The 25,430-nt window shown below is 31.5% G+C and overlaps 1 protein-coding gene across 1 annotated transcript in view; it reads left to right on the top strand.

Annotated features, from left to right (window-relative positions):
- Nucleotides 1-902: 902 nt before the first annotated feature.
- Nucleotides 903-25,430, top strand: part of LOC146538258 (uncharacterized) — a 28,944-nt gene continuing 4,416 nt past the window's right edge. The window contains exons 1-5 of the mRNA XM_085187029.1: nt 903-998; nt 11,069-11,220; nt 12,099-12,154; nt 15,846-16,237; nt 16,517-16,799. Of these exons, the coding sequence (XP_085043155.1) occupies nt 903-998; nt 11,069-11,220; nt 12,099-12,154; nt 15,846-16,237; nt 16,517-16,799 (979 nt within the window). The remainder of the gene's footprint in view (nt 999-11,068; nt 11,221-12,098; nt 12,155-15,845; nt 16,238-16,516; nt 16,800-25,430) is intronic.

Here is a 25,430-nt window from a genome sequence, read left to right as displayed (position 1 = left end):
CTTGAAATATTCATAGAGTATTTAGTTGTATTCTCATTAGAGAAAAAATATAAAATTAAAAATCGTGCGCGAGTCCAACTCCCACTTGGCCGGTTTTTAAATTATTATATTTGTAAATTTTAATTGAATGTTATTTATAAAGGTCTATAAAAATATTCGTATATAATAAATATATCCATACATCTATTTGTTTATTCTTGGTTAACCGTTTCACAGTGGAACCATTTTTAATGAACTTTTGCCAATGCGGTATTGTGTAATTGGTTTCGAAAAAGTGCAATATGAAAAAAAGATTTCTGCATGAATGTAAAGCTCTGTATTGTATTAGTAAAAATTATGATTTATACCAATAACCATTGAAAATTCAAAAATTATTATTTAACAGACCAAAACATATAATGTTTATTATTTATCATAATTATATAAATCAAAGTAAATAAAACAGCTTCACGCTATATCCCACACTGAGGAAGGGTAGACAGAGGGAACCTAATGTTAAGTGTCTTAACATAACTCAACTCCGTTACCAATTTCCGCCGAATTCTGGATGTATTGCGTGTTGCGAAGACAGCAGAGCGAAGAAATAAAAATATAAATTTACATAAATATTTCATTTTCTCATGTGAGGATCGAACTCATAACCACTTACCTTTACAGTCACACACGTATGCATATGCGCCATGACTGGCATCTACAATATGTATTTTATCTCAAATATTTTCTTTCTTACAGATAACTACGGAGCGCAATATACTACTTCCAAGGATAATGTGAAAAGTTAATTCGGGCTTCCAAACTCTACCTCAAATTACAATAATGAAGAGAACTTTTAAGAACATCGGCGCGTTTTGTTGAAGTGTCTCAAAGTTAATATCTGTCGAAGTAATGGAGTGATAGTGGAAATGTCTGCTCGGGAAGTGGAATTGAATGGCGGCGCGCCGTGGGGCTTCCGCATGCACGGCGGGGCTGATCAGAACCAACCGTTGAGGATATCGAGAGTGAGCTATTGCATATTTTAAGGTTTTCTTTTTATGTTGCTTTTTCTCTGCTTTTATTTTTAGTTTCACGCTATATCCCGCATATTGTAGGGTAGATAGAGGGAGGAATATCCTAACACTAGGATATTCCGTTCCCTACTTTCGGAGATTTGCGTGTTAAGTTGCGAAACTCAACGCTGAGCTTTTCGCCTTCATACCAGAGCAAAGAAATGAAAATATTAATAAATAATAATTCATTACACCAAGTGGGAATCGAACTCCAAACTGACAAGTCAGTCTAGAATTATTATTTATTTATTAAAGTTAAGTAATTTCATGAAAAAGCCTTAAAAATAATCTACGAATTTATCGTTTTGGAAAGAGTGTGCCATTTGGTTCTCTCATAACAATGCGGTATTGAAAGAGCCAGTCTGTTTTATTGTAGTGTAATTGTAAAAACTATACAAAATGAAAAACTTTGTGTCATTAAGACTACTATTTTGTGTTATAGGCAGATATGTTGTCTATTTGTAAAAGAAATAATCAATTTAACATTTTTTACCTATTTTTTATCAAAAAAGTTGATATTTTTTTATAAAATAAAGTAACAATCTTAAAAATCCATCAATAATTAATGTACCATGTTAAAAAGCAGATAAACATTTAATAGAATCACTATTATCGAACATTAAATAATTATTTTCATAAACGTTTTTTTTTCGAGGGTTAAATTAAGAGAATAAGGGAAACTTTGCGATTAATTCGGAGAAACTCGATAAAAACAATCAACTCGGGCACCCTAAAGTAGGCACTTTTAAACAAATGCTTAGTCTCAAATTACGCTATTAAAATTCTTCCTTTGATGCCCTCGGAATATTGCGGGAGATTTTTTATTCGCTGTAATCGTTTTAGTATTATTCTGTTTTTGCTGGATGGGTCATTACGTGTACGAATATTAGAATGACAGTCACGTGGTCGAAACGCCTCTTGCATAGCAAAATTATTGCTAAATTTTATACTACATTTACGTTTGACCTTGTCAAATTTTGTGTAAATAATATCTATTACACAAACAGAATTATGTGTTGAATATTTTAAATATTATATAATCTTAAAACAAATTTCAACTTCTTATTTTTCAAGCCTTGGAAGCATAAATTACTAATAATTTTAACCGTATCTTTAATAAATTAAGCTTCATCTCACAAATATTTAAGCTATATTTTAATAAATCAGTCAGTTTTTCTTTGTATATTTTAAAAAAGATATATTTTAAACATTTCTTAGGTGCATTGTTTATAAAACAACAATTTTCATAACATGCTCCACTAAATCAGTTCCATTACTCTATTTCAGTACAACAGTGAATAATCCATTGCGTTGGTCTATTTTCGTGGATGCTTCACTCGACCTCTACTGCTCTATACAATTGATAGGCCGTAAATAACATGTTGACACGGAGGAAATATAGTTTCATCCATAGACAAATGTGTTAATCTCTTGCCTAGCACACGCTTTTGAAAGTTTATTACACATTCTACTGCATTATATGAGAGCACCAGTATAGTGATATATAGGTTAATTTCTCATGCACATGTTGGTAGAGACAGGAATTGAATCCATATTGTTTCGAATGTTGCAGTTACTAACTTAGTTTAAAAGATTTGATATGACATTTTCAAGGAATATTTCCCAGGGGATATGAATTTTTCCCTAGGGGGGAAACCAGAGAGAAATGGCGTCAAACGCTACGGTCTCTGCATACCTCTTTCGCCTCGTCGACTTTCATCAACCTCATGCTTTTTATGTCATCTTGCTCTAATATTTTTGATACTGTGTTATCGAAGGTCAACTGGAGCACCTCTCTTACCAGTATTAGCTAGGTTTATCAAAAAGAATTTGATCATTTTATTAGCTTAATTATTTGCTATTACGAAGTTTCCTATATCACATCGTGCCTATCCATCAAAATATTTCCCGAAAAAATGTTTATTTTTAATTCTAGCTTCACGCTGAATCCCATATATAGCAGGGTAGACAGAGGGAACCTAGTATTTAGTCACCGTTCCCCACTATCCACTATATACGATTATGGCATTACATATTACAACATTGACTAACGCGACTGAATTGAAATGTATTTGGACGTAAGAATAGCAGTTTTTTTACTAAATCATCTACACTTACCTCTCTATAAACATATAAATACGTAACCTAAGTAAAACTCAAGTAAAACGTTATTTCCTATTATAAAAGATTGCTATTATTACACGGTAGTGATAATGTACACAATATTTTGGGTTTCAAATCACGAAAAAGCTCTCTGGTGAATGGCAGAGTAATTATTTTTCATTTTTATAATGTTCCGTTGAACATGAATTTGGTGTATCCATAAATATTTATACCTTCTGGAATTTATTAATGTATATTTTCTTTAGCGCGACACAAACTGTCGTCGACTATAATTTCAAGCTGTAGCTTAGTTGTAAGCTAAAAAGAAAACGATTTATGCTGCTACTCTTGAGATTTATGCGGAGCATAATGCAATATATCAGGATCTTATCGATATTCTAAACTTATATGTATAAAGTTTTTTTTCACATTTTTTTCTACATTTATTTTTAAGATTTAACGTGCTAGTTTGTGTATTTAGATGTCTAAATATTTGTTTTTGATACATTTGTATCGACTTATTTTTCAAACTCTATATGAATTTGAAAATCATATACTTATTCGTATCGTAATGATAACCTAAGCTGCTAAATCCCAATAATTTCATTCTACTCTTTTTTTTAATTTATGTTGATTAAATAATGAATACAATCTAGTTTTGTATAAAAATTATTACTGTACACGAAATTAAAATCTCTCAAACAAACAGAGCAAAATGATTTTTATATTTGTTTAGTGCAAGTCATTTATTTATTAATAGACATACATGTGATATAAAAAATAATTCTAGTAATCTATATTTATATTATGATAGCTCCAAAAAAAAATTGAATTAAATTATTAAGCATAGCCTAAAAACGTTAATAATATATACATAGATTGTGTAAGCTAATTCAATAACACAGTCCGTACGCAAGGTCAACATATTACAAAATAAAATCGATTCTATTTTAACAATGTGAATAATTCTCGAGAATTCAATATACGAGTATCTACAGTATATCTTACTTTTCCTTCGACAGAGCATCAGCGACACGCCCCAGCGGACGCTCGACGTGAGTAAGGTGTGTGCGTGTTCCTTAACAAACAACAATCAATCTCACTAACGAGTGTTCGCACCCGTATTTACCAAATATTTGGCTATAACATCCTTTTTGTTCTTGTGTACTTTACTAACATCGCGAATATGCTTAAGCATTATGCTGAAATACTATAAAAATTTATTGTAATGATCAATTTTATATATATTTTTTAGCTTTACTATGTATTCCACACTCAGCAGAGAAGGCAGATGGAAACTAGTGTTAAGACAGTGAGTAGCAGAACTCAACGCCGCGATTTGCCTCGATACCAAAAGCAAAGAAAATGAAAATATAAAATATTTAATTTCTCAAATCAGAAATCGAACCCACAAACTATCATGTTTACAGCACACACGCTTGTGTCCCTGATTCACAACTCCCCCCAACATTATATGTATTTGATAGTAAATATATATTTGCATTGTATCCAATGTATAGTTCTGTAGAGCATTACAAAAAATTGGAACACAACTTTTCTTTAGCTGTACAATAACTGGAGCAGCCTGTAAGCCTGCTGTTAAGCGCCAACTTCTCTCATTAGTCGAAAGCCTTTGCCAACTTATTGGTATTAAAACTAAAAAGAATACCTCTACAATATGAACCATTGATTGTTTTGACTAATAAGATAAATTAACGGGAATTGTATATTATTATATTAATAAAATAAACATTTATTTATGTTTTTATCTTGAAAGCGATATACAGAAATAGGGCAAGTATCTAAGTTATCTAAGAGAAACTTAAGTATACTTTTATTTTAACCTCTAACCATTTTAATGAAATGCACATTTATGGCAAAAACTTTTTCATTTCGTTACGCCGCTTGAACCTTCAGTTCCAAATGCGTTGCTCACTTCATCTTAAGTTTTATTCAGAGATAGAATTTTCAAGTACGTCTTTATTCCTAGAGCACTTGAAGGGTGTAAAGCCTGCGCTATTTCCACATCCTCGCTTCTGGCGTTGGTAGGACTGTGTTATCGTAGGCTTTCAGCGTTTCCCCTTGGCGGAATCAAAACGTTGCGTTGTGGCGATGGATATACGAATGTTTGTCGTTTAGTTTTCATTTGTATTCAATACAAGTATTTCAAAGTATAATTTTTTACTTTCTATGTTATTTACATTTATAAAAATGTATACTAATATATTTTTATTTTGTTTATTAATTCCTAATTTTTGTATCACCTTCACGCTGTATTCCGTCTTGCAGAGTAGGGAAATGGAACCTAGTCTTTCCGTTACCCGTTTTCCGCTCAATTATCGAGACATTGCGTGCTTAGTGGCGGAACTTAACGCCGCGCTTTTGCCTTGGTACCAGAGCGAAAACCAATTTTATTAAATTGTACAATTTATAGTAAAAACAGTTTTTTTTATATTTTTATAATTTTTCGTTTTTGTTTTAGTATATAATATGCATGCATGCATAATGTACATTTAGATATGCATCCTACCTAAATATGCGATCATTATAAAGTGTGACGACTGTTAATAATTTGCTGATGTATAAATATGCCTACTGGGCTCTCGTGTGCGCCTCATTTAGAAAATCATTATGAATTTCACATTCGCTTTACCAGACGTGGATATATATTGCATTTGCTAGTTTGCAATTAATTAAATTAAATTTGTCACATTCATCGATTTTGTTAATTTACTGTAATGGAATTTAGTTTGTATTTTGTCGTATACATTAAATACCTATTTGGCTATGTGTAGGTATTTCAATTTTTTTTTAGAAAACAAAATTTTGAATGTAGCGGTATTTGAACCTGTGTCACTTAGAAACCGTAGGGTATTCTTATATAGTGCCTTAAAAATAATTAAATTAGTTTAACTTATGAAAAAAATATATACAGAGCGGAAGTGTCAGCGAATTTACGGAAAGCCATTTACGGAAATAGCATATAGGGTTTTTCATTTTTGAGATTTTCGTTTAATTGTTTTAGGTTTTTATAGAGTAGTTAACAATGTGGTTTCATTTAAAGTGTACGAAATCCTCGGTTCACGAGTCAGACTCGTACTTGCCTAGTTTTTTTTGTAAATACAATATAATGCAAGTTAAATTTAAACTTATATCGGTTGCATCTTAAATTTTAAAGTTACAATCCATAAAAATCAATATTCCACGTGATAGGTGACTCTGGCATAAGCTTTATGACGACGACCTAGATATCCACAGGTGCTCTGCCACACCACTCAGATCTAGCCGGTTTATGCGCTTTTACTGAAAAGCTATTAGAATGCGACAAAAAACAAATACACTAGTAAGGTAATGTTTATAAATAATTAAAATAAATCTAGGTATAAATCTCTACTCAGTCGTATATTTATGAGCGTTCTCGTTTCTATTATTTATTTATTGATAAAAAAGTGAAACAAAATATATTAAAATAAGTTATTATAGCATATGACTAGATTTGCTATATGATATTTATTACTATCATTAAAAAAACGAAGAGGATATAGAGATCAATTTTTTTTGTATAAATTGTTACACAACCTTATAGATTCTAATTAAGTTAACTGCTAAGTAATATTCACATAAACTGTCCAACTTTTAGTGCCAGATCTAGAGACACCTTTTACATTTCTGCTCGAAGAACTAATTATGCCAATAATTGTTTTGTACTAAGATCCTGTAGGGCATACAATAATTACTTTAGCGATATAGACTTTTTCATAACAATTTGAAACAATTTTCACGTAAAATTATTGAAAAAATTTAACTGATGGTAAATCTTAACCTTTTCCTTTGTAAAAATTTTGTTTATTTACTTTACTTATTTCTTTTTCTTTTAAGACCATTAAATTCAATTTTAATTGTTAGTTAGCAACGTATGTAAAAAGTTAATTTCTTTTATTCACTCCATGTTTTATGTAAAAGTGAAAACTTTATTGGCAAATGTAATATAATTATGCTAAAAAGTATTGTAAAAAGCTGTTTGTTTCCCAATTTAAAATAAATACTTTACATCAGTTATTAATTTCAATGGAATTTTATAATTGTTTTTTTTTTAAAATAAATCAATTGTTAATAGAAACATTGAAGTTATTAGTTACGTAGTTATATATTATAGTTGCGTTCGTTTGTGACAATTCGGATTTAAAGTGAGTAACAGAGTGTCTTAACACTATGTTCCCTCTGCCTACACCACTAAATGCGGGATAGAGCGTGAAATTGGAAAAAAAATCATACCAAAACCTAATAACAGCGATAACAGTAGTGTGAGATATAAATAGGATAAATTGGGTTCAGTACTCAAAGAGGCAGATAGTAGATCGCGTAAGCAAAACACGTGCACATGGAGTCAAGTGTACGTGCCTCAAATTCCAAGATCGAATTTCAACTGGCCAACCACGGGAGAACCGCGTTGAAACAGCAGTTTACCCCTTATTTGTTATTCCTGTTCTGCAGGATTGGGGTTCATGCTATAATGGTCCTCCAGTACCTCGTAGTCACGACATATTTTATCAATTTATGTTCTTTTTATCAAATCTATAATTGATTGGGATATAAGTAATAATTTTATTATTATTTAAATGTATAATAAATAATTATAGAAATGTAAGAGTTTATATTTAATAGATATTTTAAATATAAATAAAATACTATTACTTTAAAATATTTTTCGTATAGGTTTTTCGTATATCTGTTATAACTTGCAAAGTGAACAGAAGGAACGTAAATTAACTCGTTCTGGAAATTAAATTACTAACTCTTTTTGGGATTTTCTCTTATAAATATTTGATGTTTGACCTATAGTCCAAAAATTGGTACGGAACTTTTGGTGGATGAGTCCGACTGCCAATATGAAGTGAAATAAAAAATAGTAAAGTAAAAAAACTTTATGTCACCATCTAAGTACTTTAACTGATGGCGATTAATTCGAAAATAACAAGACATGAATAAAGTAATAAAAGATAGTGAAAGAATGTAAGTAAAAGAAATAAAAGAACTTACCTTATATCTTACCTTATTTAACTTAACTTATATCCAAATAGATAATCTTTAAGACTAAATATTTGTTGTTAGTACCGCAGTAACAGCTTGCGTTATTGTAACTTTGTCCATAAATTCTTATATTGCACATTTCTATAAAAGCCAGTACCAACTTCGAGGTTGATTACAACAGATTGTGGGAGTTGTACTTTTAATTAAACTAAGTGCCAGTGTAAGAACTTCCTCAAAAGTTATACGATAAGGTTTTGTAACTTCATGCATGGATATATTTTGTTTGAACAACAAATAAATATTTATTTATATCATTTAAATACGTAACGGACCAGCGTACCAAACAAGTTGTTAGTTATTCCTTAATTATATTTAGTTGTTAAAATTCAATATAATTTCAGGGTGTGTATAACGAGCTTGTTTAATGAGATGGCTTTATTAACATATTGTATCAATATCTGTAATAATTAAAGATTTAAATATTGTACGCTCTACAAGCCTTTTCATAGAACATTACTATTATACTTATGCTGTAATTATATCTAAATTCTACTGATTCGAACTCTTGTTTTCCCCTTTTTCGCAAATGAAAATGGGGAAAACAAGAAACGGAAAAGAAAAAGATTAATGCAGTGAACATGTGGTACTGGAGAAAGATGCTCGGAATATCATGGACAGAAGAATCCCCTACAAATGTGTGCATACTTCAGGAAATCACTATGAATGAGAACTCAGAAGAAGGAATTATATGAAATACGACGTCATAAATGTATTGATTCCATTAAACTTTATTTTTTTTCATAATAAAGCAATTTCTCTATTGTACGACTATAAAAAATCTTTTGTTAATTACCAAGAGGTACATTTATAAACTAAAGCACACCTGCCAAGTGAAACGTTGAAATAAAACAATGGGAGCCGTAATTTAGGTTTTTTTTCAAATTATTTCCTCTATGTCCAATGTTTTCAAACTATTGCTCGTACAGGTCAAGGGGCAGGTGATGCGCTAGCCGATTACTGTTTACTTATCGACTGAGAGTGAGGTATTTTCATTTAACAGCTGAGAGAAACAAAATATTTAACAGGTCATTCTATAATTATAATTTAACAATATTTTTTATTATTTGTAAATTATATAAATTATATACACAAAAAACTACGCGGCAAGAATAAAATTATATGAGAGACCGCAGCAATTTTAAAATGAATTAAACACCTCAGGCGTTAGGGGTGTACAACTGAACACGCCCATCACTGCAATCTACAATGAACACCCAAGACACGCCAGCATAAACGCGTCGCGATTACACGCTCTTATGAAAATTGTATTTTACGTATATTTTAAATTATTTCCATACAATGCAAGTTCATCGGCCTTTTAAAAATTCATTGAGGTTCTGCACGTAGACGTGGTGGTATCAGCTCGTGAGTGCGCCTTGTACAGATTAATATTCGAAACGGGTGTCTATCCCCGATACAACAATAGCTACGGCCTCACGGCGCATGCATATTCGAATAATGCCCATATAATGTTTCGATGAAATTGGCTCTACGGTCGCGTGCCTTCTAAGCTTTAGTATCTACTTTGACTTTCTAGGAGCGACTGGACTAAAGTAGTCATTTATACTCTGACATAATTGAGTAATTTTTTCTTTTATATAGTATTTTTTTATGTTTTTTGTGATGTAGTTGCATATAGCTTTAGTATAGAGTTGTAAATAGTATGTAATGACTACGATTAAATAGTGTGTGCGTGAATATTAATGCCCGAGTGCGAGTAAGGATCCGTTGAGTGCACTCCGGAAGGAAACATGCTAAAGTTTTGTTCACCGGCGGCGAGGCGGCGCGAACCTAACGCGGTTTGTAACTACTGAAATTTCATGCTGCAATTGTTTAAGTGCCCCATTATACGCGCTACGACCTGATGAGTTTTTCATATTCTCGTTGTGTTTTATATTGAAATTATAAATGAAACTTATGTAAATTATTTAAATTTGAAAATTTCAATACATTAGGTTATTTATCTAGAATATCTAATGCTTAGCTGTAAAGGTCCATTTATATCCAAGATGAAAAATAGATTAACCAAGAATAAAGTTTCCTTAGAAATTTTCTATAAAATTTCCAACATAGCAAGAATTCCAACGGTATTTCAATATTTATTTTATAATCCTGAGAGAAACACTTTAAAACATTAAAGAATTATGTCTGCCTTTGTAGATTAGATGAAACCATTTTGTATAACTGTATAAAATTGTTTTATACAATTTTAATATAATATAGTGCGTTTTAATGTATAACATAACAAGTGAGTGGTAGAACTGCAATCATTATGGTTCGTTTGCATCCGTACAGTGATATTATTTTTATAGGTCGCATTTGCTGTGGATTGCATTATCGGTTAAAGTTATTGCCTTTGATAATGGTTTTAATTATTCTGTTGTTTCCTGATTTTCATTTCATGTTATCTATTATAATTTTATTGTGTAAATATTTTTCTTATCACGCTTAATAAATATATTATGCACACAGCAGGGTAAGCAGAAGGAACCTAATATTAAGATACTACATTTCCTATTGTCAGCCGAACACAAAGTGTGACTATAAACGTGACGGGTTGTGAGTTCGATTCGATCGATATTTCCATTTCCTTCGCTCTTGTGTAGAGGCAAAGTGGCGATGAGATCCGCCACTCAACACGCAATGCCTCTAGAATTCTGCGGAAAGTGAAGAACGGAGTGTCTTAACACTATGTTCCCTCTGTCTAACCTACTGCATGCGGGATACAGCGTGAATCTGAATAAACGTTCCTTACCTTTTCCTTTATATTTTTTTATTTTAGTTTTTTTGAACACGTTAAACACTTATATAAACGTCGACTTTTTCAGGTAAATCCGGGGAGGAAGGCGTCGCTAAGCGGGATCCGTGAAGGCGACGTCATAACTTCAATCAATGGCAAGGCGACCAAGGACATGAGCAACTCAGATGCACATGCGATGTTACGATCTGCCGGACCCGTGTTACGGTTAGGGTTAAACGAGTAAGTGTTTTAGTTTTGTTCTGGTTTAGGGAGAAACTTGTCCGATTTGTCCTAAATTCTTTTTTGTCAATTATCCATGCTCAGAAACAATTATATTATTATTATTTTGATTTATTTATAAGTATTATCTTAGCTTTTAGAGTATTATATTGTTATGTCAATACTTTTTCCCGAAAATATAATAAAACAACTATTATTTAATATAAAAGATAGATTTTTCCAAAAACACTTGTTATACGTCGACAAGCTGGCATTAAACCAAGTTATACAAATGCAAACAATTGAGCTCCAGATTTACATAATAGTACAGTCAAGTACAAAACTGACAGTGAGACAGAGAGATGCAAAGTGACGTGGACTTCAAAGTATCGCCGTATAAAGGATTTTTAAATTTTACTGAATATTACTCCGTGTTGCTTTGAAGTCGCCATTTTGTGAGTGACTGTACCGGAGATTCGTTAATCTAGTTATCTATGGTGCGCTCCACACGATATTTGAACTCTGGAACTGTTTTGTAAATGGGAAATGGTGGAAGCCAAAGCCTTAATGAAGCTCAGTTGCATGTGGCTATCGGGGGCAGGGGACTCGATTACCATTCTGCGATTGCAGTAGTATATTTACTTTATTACGTTTACTTCAAAACTAACTGTTTTCTATTTAAAATTAAAGGAAATATGAGTAATTTAAACTGTTTGTTGGTCGCTCAGTTTTCTTGTAATTTTTTATCAATATATAAAATAAAAAAAAAACAAAATTCCTAAATTGGATGTCATCACGCTTGCAAAGATTATATATAGCAATATTTATAATTTATACAATGTATGAAATAAACTTTAAAAAAATCTAAAAAAATCTAATCTAAGTTTTCTTGTCGCCAGAGACAGGGAGATGTCACCGCGAAGACGATCTATTGGAAAAACAACGGAGCTGAAAAGTAAGTTTAAAGTTAGCTTATAGCTACTTTTTAAGACGGAAAACAACCGTTGTTTATAGTAAGAATGTAGTGGTATCAGGTTCAAATCTACTCGACGCAATATTATTGCAAGTTCTTTCTTAGCCTGGCATATGCTTACTAGATACCTACTAGGTCATAGAAGAAAGCACAGTTATGTCACTATAATTATATTTAATGGCTTAGGAAGAGACCTTAAATATGAAAACTAAACCTAATGATAAGAAATGCAAACTTAAAAATATTCTATAAAGAATAAAAAAAGAAAAAACAAATGGAATTTAGTAATCTCGTGGTGGAACAAAAAATAAAGCTCAATTCATTGTTTAATATGCACGGAATATTCAAACGCACGCCTTGTTTAAATAAGTAATTTATACTAAAACATAGCTGAGGCATAAAAGTGGAATTTTGACTAAAAGCCTAAATTATTTCTGTATATAAATATAATGGAATAATAAAGTTAATGTTGTTATTAAGAAGTGCAAGTGCTGTATCCCGCACGAAGCAGGGTAGGCAGAGGGAACCTAATGTTAAGTTAAGACCGTTGCCCATTTTCCGCCGAATTCGCCGAATAAATTAAAATAAATATTTAATTTCCTCGAGCGGGGAATCGAACCCACAACCACTAGACAGTGTTTACAGTCCCTGCACACCGACTGTCCTCATTAGAGACCACGACTGACTTCTCTAGAATATGTTTATTAAATTAAAACATCACTCCTAATTATTTTGTCCAAAAAGTAATTAGTTTTTAACCCCATTGAAATACTCGCCCCAACCGCAAGGGCGACTGACCTATTAAGTAGTTCATGTATAAATACATACCTACTATGGATTCAAGAGACGCACTACGTTAGTAATCATATATTATATTCTTTTTGCACATAATAAAATATTTATAGAAATATTAACTGAAAAGTTTAATTGACATGGGTGAGCCTATTTCTAAAATAAATCTGTTTCAGCATATTTTTGTGTATCTAATATTATTTTTCAAAAATACCTTTAAATGCAGTTAGCTTGGCCATATTTTTATGTTAATAAATAATTAAAATTGTATGAAATTATATTATACAATACAAGTGGGTTTTGTGTGAGTTATTACAATTTTAATACATATTATGTAGGAGGAAACACTGTAAGTGTTAAAGGAATGTTCTTCGTTGCTCTGAAAATATTTTATTTTACTTTTTACTAGCAAGGTAGTACCTAATTCCTCCAAGTAGAACCCCCTAGTAGGCTATAAAACTTCTAGCAATAAAACTACTTCTACTAGTACTATGATGAATTTACACGATTATAACTTATGCTAAATGGTAAGTTACATGGCAATGGCAATCATGTATATTATTCAAATTAGTCTATCAAAACACAAAGGACATTAGTAACTGATGAAATCGATTTAATTCTAAATGGAACTGTACATAGAAAAATATTAATAAATAATAATATTAAACTTACCACCACAGATAAAATAGCATATTCTATAAATATAAAATATTATCAAGTTGTATAAACTAGCCTGATTAGACTCTTTGCCGGCACAAAGAGGATGAAGGTATTAAACGTTATCCTACAGAAACTGCAATTTGCAGCAATATTAATTGACGTCGTCTTTAAAGTGCATTTAGTAGGGTTATTCAGAGTAGATTTGCGATAAAGCATAATGGCGTGCAGTTTTAGTTACTATTTAAAGTTCTACAAACTTTCAACGGCGGTAATTTTCTAAATTGCAATTTGTTAGAGCATTTACATTATCAGACGACAATTCCAGTACAGTAGTTTCTTTTGTATGTTTAATATAATTTTAGCAAAGAAAAGTCAAGCTTATATTTTTTTGTGTTATTCCATACTAAAGAAGGAAAAATCTTTTTTTGGAATACGTATAAAAAATTGAACGTAGCGAGATTTAAACCTACGCTCCTTGGAATCGCCAAGAGGACAGTGAGGGATGGAGCGTGGAATTCTAATACTATTTTACTATGTGCTTTGACTATTTCTGATAGCCTAAATAATATTTTATATAATTTTTATTACTGCTTACTTAAAATTTTATCCTAACATATTATACACGAGCAGAAGCTGTTGAAAAGCTTAATTGTTATAATTAAGCTTTACTGCCTCTGCTTTTTCTTTTATCAACTTTCATTAAAGTAGCCGCCAGATGCACAAAGAGGACTTCTGGGTAAAACTCTTTTCTCTAGAAAGCTGCCACTTGCAATGGTATTAGTCGGTGTCACTAAAATGCATTAAGATAATCTTCATTTTGAAAAGATTTAAGGTATTTAATAGCGAATTAGATTTAAATGTTATTTAAACAAATGTATAATATCGAGATAGTTTTCTAATTTTCAATAATGTAAACTTATTTTAAACGATTAAAAGAGATTTAATAAAAAATATCTGTATAAAAACATTATGCTTCGTATTTAAAATTCTTTATTTTGTGCTAAATGTGTATATATATATATGTGATGGACAAAAGCACCTTATTATATAATATTATTTGTATATTTAATATATGAATATATTAGAACAGGCGTAGTAGATAAATGAGACTTATAATGAGATTTTTTCCGCCTCCACCGTCGCCGGCTTAATGTAATCAGATGCATACTGTGCGTTCCGGAAACGCATGATGTACGGGAAGGAAATTTAATATCCAGTGAAGGAATCTAATTTTACATGAGAATATAACCCATATACTGTAAAAGTCTAGTCTAGTATAAAATTTTAAATTTATATTGATTTTTTTATATACCGGGTAGGCAGAGGGAACCTAGTGTGAACCTAAGTTACGTTCGCCACTTTCCGCCCAGCTCTGGAGAGAATGGGCACATTGTGGCGCAACTTAACGCCGCACTTTGCCTTGTTTCCAGAGCGAGGAACTGAAAATATTAAATATTTCATTCGCCCGAGAATCGAACACACGACCATCGCGTGTACAGTCCCACGCATTTATCACTGCGCTATGACGGCCTCATATTCACTTTATATGAAATAGATATTTATAAAATTTATTCATATTATAATATATTTTTATAAAACGGTTTTATATTAAACAATTCCAGTAATGAGTGTACAATTATTCAAACAATAGCTTGTTAAATTAATTGATGCACTTATATTCTCGAATACGATTAAATTAATCGTCAGAGGCATTGAATGCGAAAAGGCTTGGAGCACCGAATAATATTTGATCTAGTTTTTGAATGATATCAAACTAAATTCATTTTATTTCGGTTTATTTGAAGCTTGTTTGATTTAGACTGTACCTAGATTTTTTTTCTAAAAAAAACTTATGTTTGGTACATTTTTTTAGTTCATCATTTACTATAAATTAACAGAGAGGCTAAATAAGTTTATTATTAAAAAATCCCCGAGATGTGTATAACTATTTTTATTCTTCTTTTATAAATTAGGCCAGTCGTTGTAAACGCGACTAGTTGTGGGTTAGATATCCAGGAAATTATATATTAATTAAAATATATATATCCATTTCTTCGCTTTGGTGTCGAGGCGAATCCACTCAACACGCAATGCTTCCAGAATTTGGTGGAAAGTGAGGTACGGAGTATCTTAACACTAGGTTCCCTCTGCCTACAATGTGAAGCTAATTTATTTTATTGATTTTATAAATTGTGATCTAATACATTTAATTCTATTTCAGGACCCTCGCAACTAATATCTGAAATAAACAGTGGAAGAGCAACGCCTCAAGCTCCAGTATACGCCACAATACGGCCAGCGACTTCCAACAATAAACTTTCATCGCCGATACGATCTCTAAACTCCCCGCTCAATTCGACTCCGCTTATAAAGTCCGTATCTCCTGAGCTCAAATTTCACCCAACTAATCCTTTCTACTCAACACTGCCAAATTATACCAGCACTTCAAAACTTCCCATACCAAACGGCAAGCCTTCGAATACTTCAACACATAGATCTACAAAATTAACAGATCCATTTAAAAATGAACATGAACTTAAATTATCCTCATTCTTTTCGAAGAAATTCGACTCTGGTCCGAGCAGTGTACACAATATTAGTTACGAATCGCAAGTAAATTCTTATGATACTCCAAAAAAGTGTTCATCGAGTGACAAATATAGTTCCTTTTCTGATAGTCAAGTGTTATCGGAATCTAGAAAAAATAATGATATTAAAGATAATATTAACCCATTTGATTTAAAAAATAACGATATTAGACATAATTTGACATGTTCTGATGAAAAGATTAATAGCAAGCCTATAAATGGATCGACACTAAATTATTCTAAGAGCGACGGTGATTTTCGATTAAATGATGAAGTTATTAAGCATTCTACGATATCTGAGAAGAAAATTAGTGAGGTCGAGGAAATTAAGACAATAAGGAAAATAACATTAAATGGATCTAGTGAAAATCGAAATCATCAAAACGGAGGGTTAAATTATGATGAAGATAAAGCGACAAAATTCAACACAAGCACTCTGAAATCAAACTCTCCGAATGAACATAATGTACCAACAACAACAAAAACCAAAGATTTTCCTAAAAATAATATCGAAAAATCTGAGAACGTTAAACGAGAGTTTTGTCACAATATAAGCATTTACAAGTGTCCAGAAGATATTAGTTTTGGTAAGTACTTATGATTATTATGTTCTTATATATTTTTATGGACTATTGTCTTATTCACTTAGGGCGTGGTGGGTTTATCTGACAAAGGTGATATAGCTGTAGGTTCAAATCTCATTTGGGCAATATTTTAATATGTATAAATAAATATTGTACGGCCTGATTTACATAAATATTGCACGGTATAGATTTCTGTAATTTAACTTTGTATAATTCTAAATTTGCGGAGTGACTTACAACTAGCTTCTCAACGACTGCTTCGCAATATGTAGGTGGTTTAGTTAGTTGTGAAATGAATAAAATAATGTTGAAATATGTATAATCTGTAAGCAGTTGCTTGTGGCCGATGCCTACAAGCACCTGCCCTCGATTGACATAATGCCACTGCTTTTATAGTCTTTTTCACTTACATCTAGCCTCTTTTACATGAGTATGCTAACAATAGTTTAAACGTTTTTTTTTTTTCGTAAAAATGTTTAATGTAAAACAAACACTCTGTTTTTACTGTTTGATTATAGTTGAAAAAGATTTTAGAATATCTTATACTTTCTTAATAAGCTCACAAGATTTTTTTTATACATACATTATATCTTATATTGTTTTTACAGATTTTTAATCACTATTGCGACGAAAATTCTTAATTCGTTTTTGATGTCTTTTATAAAAAAAAATTACACACACCTACATATTACGTGACATTAAAATGGTCGTTATATTATTTTTAAAATCTTATGTTTTACTGGATGGCATGTTGTTTATTTCTTATTTGATAATGTAAAATATATCAAAAGAATAGGCATTATAAATTTAAATATCAAGAAGTCTCCTAAGACTGAAAATAATTTAAAAAAAAAACTTTTCGACTTACGTTTTTTAAACAAGGCCTATTGAATTTCATGAATCCCTGTTATTTTTACTTAGAATTGAATGAGATCAGATTTCTCCAGCCTCATTAATTTTAGCAATTTTCCTTAATTCTCACAGTTTTGGCAGATTTTCAAACTTAACGCAAGTATTTTGATGAAAATTGGAGTCGACTTACCGATAAATTTGTTTTTAATCGAATCGCCTCTGTTCTATATCATTCATACATAAAGCTTTGCTTAATATAAAAATCCGTATCATTGTTTTTTTTCTTTATCATATTTTAAAGACAGGAGAAATTGTAAAGCTCATAGGATATAGGGATTACGTCGACATAGATTATGTGTGTTGCCACTTACCAACATATAACACCACATATTCTCCGTAGTAAATATACTGTTAAAATGGTATTGTATTTCATTTTCATATAATAAATTCTAGAAGATTTCTCAGCTTAGATGAGGAAAATCGGGTCCAAATTATAAGAGTTATCTTCTCTAACATAGAGGCCTATGTTAATAATCGCTATCATCTGAAAAGCAAAGAAAACAGTCCCTGTGTAGGACCTATAGAAGTATTGTTCTCATCTCTGGGCCGGTTCCAGTAGCAGGTTGAACCATTTCTTCGCATTTAACGTAGACCCAATAATCCGTGCGAGGTTCTACACTTTGACTTTACGTAGAGACTCCTCGCTATGCGTTCTTTACCACCTTTATCATGGGGGTCTGGATAACTGCTTGACCTATCTGCTACCGAATTTTCATATTGCACATTATAAAAACACAGACAAAGTCAGAGTTACTTGAGGTTCCTAAAATCATCTTTCGGTAGTGTGTTACCAGATATAAAATAAAAATAAGTTATTTTTTTTCTTCTGGAAATGTCTAGTCTAGTCTAGTATCGGAATCTATGATGATGTAATAATGAACAATTATCGCATCTTCTCTAAATCAAACAAGACAATTGAAGGCCTCCGGCCGGCCTAGGCGTGGTGTCTCGCTTGGAAGGTCTTTTAATCTTAGTAAAACTCTACGTATTTACATATATTTAATTATTATAAGCGATTGATTATAATAAATACTTATTTATTTTTTAAAATTATTTCAATATTGATACGTGATTAAAAATATGAAAGGGCTTACGCTTTAAATTTGTTAACTGTTAACCATAGTAATAAAATTAGATAAATATAACATAAAAAAATATATAATTTTGATGAGATACAATTTTTTATGCAAAGTATAGAGCGTAGAGCTTTGTTTAATGATGATTATTGGTGGTACATCATTTCTTGAAGCGGTTTTTATCTTTCTCCATATAAAGTTAGTTAAAAGCTGATATTTATTATTTTATTAATAAAATTGTCATACATTCTTAACCTTATAGTATTTAGCGTGTATCGACCTATATAAGCGAATCAAGTCAAGGTTAGGTAGGATGGGTGCGGCGTTACGCTCTGGAACACCACTTGGATAGCCCGAAATCTTTAAGTATTACCATCGTCGATTTAGCATAACGTTCCTAAAACGGCGGTCTGGGTAGTCGTTTGTTTTATTAATTCAGTGTAATTATATGCAAAGTGTATATTTCTATTTTGATATGTGAAACAAAATATAGAAATTAAATAATTTTTCAATTTTTTGGTCAAAAATTATGAATTCCCCATGCTTTGCAAGTACTCCGTATGTTTTCTATCCACCTTCCGAATCTTCCGCGACGGAGACAGATGATAGCACAGATTCCGGTTGCGAGAAAAATGTCGATGGTGGTGCCCGAACGAAATATAGCGATCCAAAACGTAGAACAATTAACAAAGTTAGCAAAAAGATACTAAAAGCGATCGAGCGACTAACGTGTAATATAAAGCGACCCTCGAAGACAAAGAAAGTTGGCGATAACAAAAAGAAGAATGAGTTTAAAGGTCAGTGTCGTTAGAAATGTTACAAAATAGTATAGTTTATTGTATTTACAAATAAAAGTGTGATATACTTGGATGCTATGGAATTTTCGATTAAGCTTGTTTTTAGGTAGGTAACGAAATGTGAGGAATTTTGTTATTAATTTTAATGCTTGGGATTCTTTCAGATACAATAGGCATATGCTCAATTTTTATTGTTATTTATAATATTGTTTTTAGAAAGTTATTTTCGCTGTAGTGTTGATATTCGTTATTATTCCCGCATATACAACTGCTGAACCACTATTGTATTCCGCCTCTAGGTGGTCAATAAATTCACCAGGCAATGCACTAATACTTGAATTTTCTCAAAAATCGCCAAAATATTATTTTATAAACTAAATTTAAAAAAAAACAACCTGTCACTTTAGAAATTATACAAATATAATGTTAACTTTACAAAATAAATAATTACACCATAATCGATTAGAGGCCACTCGTGGGGTAAGTACACAAATTGTGACTGTAAACCGAAAAAAAAGAAATGAAATATTTATTAAAAATATATATTTCCATTACTTTTCTGGTGTCGAGGCAAAGGGCGGCTTTGAGCTCAGCAACTCAACACGCAATGTTCACAGAATTCGGCCGAATTTGGCGAACGTAATATATAATTAAAAGTTAAAATTAAAATGTAATATAAAAATTTTATCAAGTAGGTACATAAGTGTTAAAGATTTGTAAAATGTTTGTAACTTCTATTGGGTAAAAATTTAAAAATTTAAACAATGCACCTCATAAATTTGGTCGCACCCAGCAATGTGGTCCGATAAGGCGTTAAAAGTTACGCGTCCATGTTATTTTTGCATACGAAACGTGAAATTCATTATATTTTCTCCGGAACGGTTTCAGAATTTAAAATTTAGCGTGTTATAAAGTTGATAATGTAATATAAATTAAAAGTCTATATATAAATCTATGCGATACGTAAAACTAATAGTTTTATCCAGATTAAGTTGAAGAATCTGTAAAATGGTATCTTTTTAATTCTAAGTATAAATAATATATTTAATTTCTTTATATTTAAAATAAAAAAAACAAAGGTTAATAAATAAAAATAAATATAATTTTATTATACTTGACATAAAACACTTTAAGATACAATTGGTTTTTTTTACATTTGAAGTTTATGCAAAAAAATCCTTTCAAGACATGACTCTGATGACTCTGAATACTATTAGGTTCTGGACCCCAAGCACTTAATAACCTTGCTGAATGTGCAACTTTGGAACTATCTCGGCTCTTGATGTGCAAAAAATATGATAAAAAGACCCTGCTTCTTCTTTGGCATATTAAAAATACGATAGCTTTACTTTTTGAAACATAGAAAGGCAAAAGATGAATCGATTTAAAAATATTTATTTATTATTTGATACGTATTATAGAAGAAAAAAAAACAAAGTCCTAATGAGTTTCTTGCGCCAGTTCTTCTTAAGTCTGAGGCAAGTAACTTTAGTAAATTATTTGACATTTTGAATAAAATTATTTAACTAACTTTATTTGCATATTTATTTACAATAAATATTTTAAATATAAGGTACCTTTCAATATTATAAAATATAAATAATCAAAGCCCAGTTAACCGCTACCATTGTTCATTAATAAATTCCCTGGGGTAATACCGTCATATATGGTACGCATATATTAGCATATTATCGCAAAGGATTTCCACTTAAAAGTTTATTAAACATATTCAAATGAATTTGACGAAGTTCATTTGTTACATATACGTTTTACAGTAATAATACAAGTATTTGGTTCTGCGTTGCTACTATTGTTTTTAACCGACTTCTGTAAGAAAAGGAGGTTATCAATTCGACTGTATTTTTTTTTTTTTATGTTTGTTACCTCATAACTTTTAACTGGGTGGACCGATTTTGATAATTTTTATTTGAAAGGTATAGCTTCCCGAAGGGTCCCATTTTTTTTTGGTCCATGTCTGACAATGGTATCCATGAGAAAATCACATAAGTCTTAAATTTGCATTATGCATGTGCGCGACTAATAGCCGAATAACTCAATGTCGCGCCAACCGATTTTGATGATTCTTTTTTTATTTGAAAGGATACACTTCAAGGATAATTTGGTGAAAGTTTGGTTAGGTTTCGATTATGGAATCCGGAGAAAATTGAGAAAATTTGTTTTTTTTGGTCAAAAATTAATTATACTGTAATAGTTACAAGCAAAAACTTTTTAAATTGATGTCAGAAGTGAGATTCCTGATCGTTGCATTTCTTTTCAACCAATCTCAAAAAAGAGGATGTTCTCATTATCAACCAACTTCAAAAAAGGGAGATTCCGAATTCACCCGAATACTTTTTATGTTTGTTCTTGTCAATATACCAAAATGTAACTTTGCACAAAAATAATAGCTAATTAAATGAAGTTTTACATAGAACAATCACAACCACTCGTTGACAACCACTACCACCACCAAGACCAAACCATCAAGAAGCATCATTTTAAGATCTACCCATCACTAAAAATCGTAAAATAAATTAATTTTTAACAAAAACAAAAACCGACTTCTAACAACGAACTAAAAAGTGAAAAATAATTATATAAAGATTTTATAATTTTGAAGTCGGTGTCAAACTAATGTTACAACACCTTTACTACAATATCTAATTACTAAGCCTGTTTGTTTTACTTGGCACCGACTTGAAAATTATAAAATCTTTATATAATTATTTTTCACTTTTTAGTTCGTTGTTAGAAGTCGGTTTTTGTTTTTGTTAAAAATTAATTTATTAAATTAAATTATTTTAACAAAACTATAAAATAGATTTCTCGTTTATTCTACATGATTGAAAATTAGTTAAAATAATCACTTCAATTAGTTTTCATCATTTTAAGGCATGTTTTATCGGTATTTCAGATTGCATCTAACACATTATCGATAAAGAAAATTAACAACATTATCGATATTTATATAATATAATGGAAGCAAACGAAATATGTAAAACAAATATTTATAGAAGAAGTATAAATATTATTCTGATCAGAGAAACGAATTCTGTTGCGCAATAAAGCTATTTATTTGCCAGGTCATTGCACCGCCACTATGTTGCATTTGACTGAACTACAATATTTAATTCCGTTTCTTGGTTTTACTAATAATAACATTATATTCTCTCAACTATAGAGAGATAGGCATATATATGTATATATAGAATTCAGTATGTGAAAGTGATAACTTGTATGTCTGTTTATAAACGCATCCCATTACTCAAATACAAAATTGCTATATACTAAATTAAAAAAAAAAAACAGGTTCACGCTGTATCCCGCACACAGCAGGGTAATCAGAGGGAACCTTGTGTTAAGACACTTCGTTCCCCATTTTCCGCCGAATTCTGGATGGCATTGCCTGTTGAGTGGCGGTTCTACGCAGCTTTTTGCCTCGACACCAGAGCGAAGAAATGAAAATATAAATTTAAATAAATATTTTATTTCCTAGAGTGGGGATTGAACCCACAACCGTCGCGTTACAGTCACACCCTTGTGCCGCTGCGTCACGACGGCCTAATATAATATATATACTAAATTAATAATGGATTTAAATTTTCCATTAAAATCTGGAAAGTCTATCGACGTAATATAACTCGTATTTACACAATAAAAGACTGGGGTGCGCCCCACGCATCGTGATACTCTGACAGGCACAGTTCCGTCCCTTTTGACTGACTCAATGCTCTCCTCGCTTCAGTGGTAACGCACAACACGTGTTCCACTTCGGACGTGGAATCTTGCACAACTCTGTTTGTCCACGATTTACCACGAAATGAAAATACTATAATGCAATAAAATGCTGTGAGAGAGTTATTTACGATACGGTGTCAGGAAATTTGTTTATATTGTAATTCAAATTAAATCTCATGATATACTTTTATCATACAAAGAATAAACTTTGCATTTTTAAATAAAAGTTATTATAAAAAAAATCATTTAAAAATATTAAAAAACACTTTTCCGAGGGTGGGACAAGGATCCAAGCCATCGGTAGCTAGGGCTCCAGAGAAAGGAACCTCCTCACAATACGCGCCGTCTCAAGTAAAACTGCCTTCTGCATCCGGTTCTTGATCCAACAGCTAAGCGATAGCCTCTTAAGATGTTAGTCGAGTCGTTTCGCTATTAAACTAATTATTACATAAAACTATTAATAATATTATCAAATATTATCTAAAAAAAGGCATACGACTATATTATGCTTAGTATATAAGATAACAACAGTTACTAAAATTTTAAAGAATATACAAGTATACCTTTTTCCTTTTATTATTATCATAATATAGTAAAGATTATTGTAATTTATTCCTATCACGTTCCATCAACCACGCCGTCATGTAGATGCAACATCAACTGAAACTTACGACAAACTTTGTGATATAAGAGACAGTACCAAAGGGCGCGACGTCAACGTGATAAGAATTTGAGGATACAGGCTTCATTATGGCTGTTACGTTTAGAATCCAAATGTACTTTCATTGTGGCTTATTTTTGTATTATTTATTGGGATAAAGTTAATAAAAATCATGGTAGGATTATAGTTATATATTTATGTACTAGAAAAAGGTAGGGTCTTCTATTGTCACTTGCAATCAATAAAAAGATTCTACCCAATTCTAAACGCATTACGTGTTGAGTGGCGATACTAAACTCAACACATTGGGAATCGAACCCATAACCTGTCGCGTTTACAAATACACGTTTGTGGGCCTGCGCCACGACTGACCTCAAAAAAAAATCCATGTGCAAACAAAAGTAAGCACTGTTTTTAAAACTCCAAAATTTTAATTTCATCAAATCTTAAATTCATGGCTTAAAATTTTATTTTGTACCCCCATTTCCCGAGCTTTACTACTCATGTTGACCTAAATGTCCATATCTTTTACATTTTTAACACTTAACGTGAAAGCTAATTTTGTTAGCCTAGGAAAATTATCAAAGTGAGATGTTTTAAAACTAATTATTATAATCCGATGGTACGCTGAACCGATTTTCATATTACGGATAGAATATAGAAAAGCATATAGCTTATTGAAAAAAATATTGACAATCCGTTCTTACCTTTCCTGCCGAATTTATCGAGACATTGCGTGTTGAGTAGCGAAACTCAACGCCGGGGTTTTGCCGTGGTGCCAGAGCGAAGAAATGAAAATGTTAATAAATCATTCCCTCGAGTGGAGATCGAACCCAGAACCGTCGCGTTACAATCACACCCGTTTGCCCCTTTGCTACGACGGCCTCTTTCAATATTTAAAAATAATAATAAAATAATCTCATAAGTATTATTATTACAACTATTTGAAAACTAAAATAAATGAAACAAATTCATTATATCGCAGGAACGACGAAGCAATCAAAGTTGCCTTCCCACGAGAATCATATTGTTGTTATGCAATTTAGTTCATTGAATGCTTAGAGACAGATGTCTTGGCTTGCCGAACTTGATAACAGCTGGTGACGTTCATCCGTGTTGCCTCTATTTTAATTATTGTTATTGTAAAACAATATTGAAACAATGTGAAAGCTGTGCTGGTTTCTGAACTATTTGATTTTGAATTTTATTTACGTAAGCTATGAATAAGGCCAGTCGTGGTAGAAAGTGTGACTGTAAATGCGACAGGTTGTAGGTTCGATTTCTACTCGGGGAAATGAAATATTTTATATCTCTCTAGTGTTGAGGCAAAGCGCAAGGTTGACTTCTGCCAATCAACAAGCAATGCCTCCAGAGTTTGGTGGTAAATCGGGAACGGGGTTAACACTAGGTTCCCTCTGCCTACCTTGCTGTGTGCGGAATATGGAGTGAC

Source organism: Heliconius melpomene, chromosome 6 (assembly GCF_056956725.1).
Source record: "Heliconius melpomene rosina isolate 202511_hmr_F chromosome 6, ASM5695672v1, whole genome shotgun sequence".
Classification (NCBI taxonomy): domain Eukaryota; kingdom Metazoa; phylum Arthropoda; class Insecta; order Lepidoptera; family Nymphalidae; genus Heliconius; species Heliconius melpomene.
Note: the sequence above shows the minus strand (reverse complement) of the source record. Positions and strands in the feature narration are given on the sequence as shown.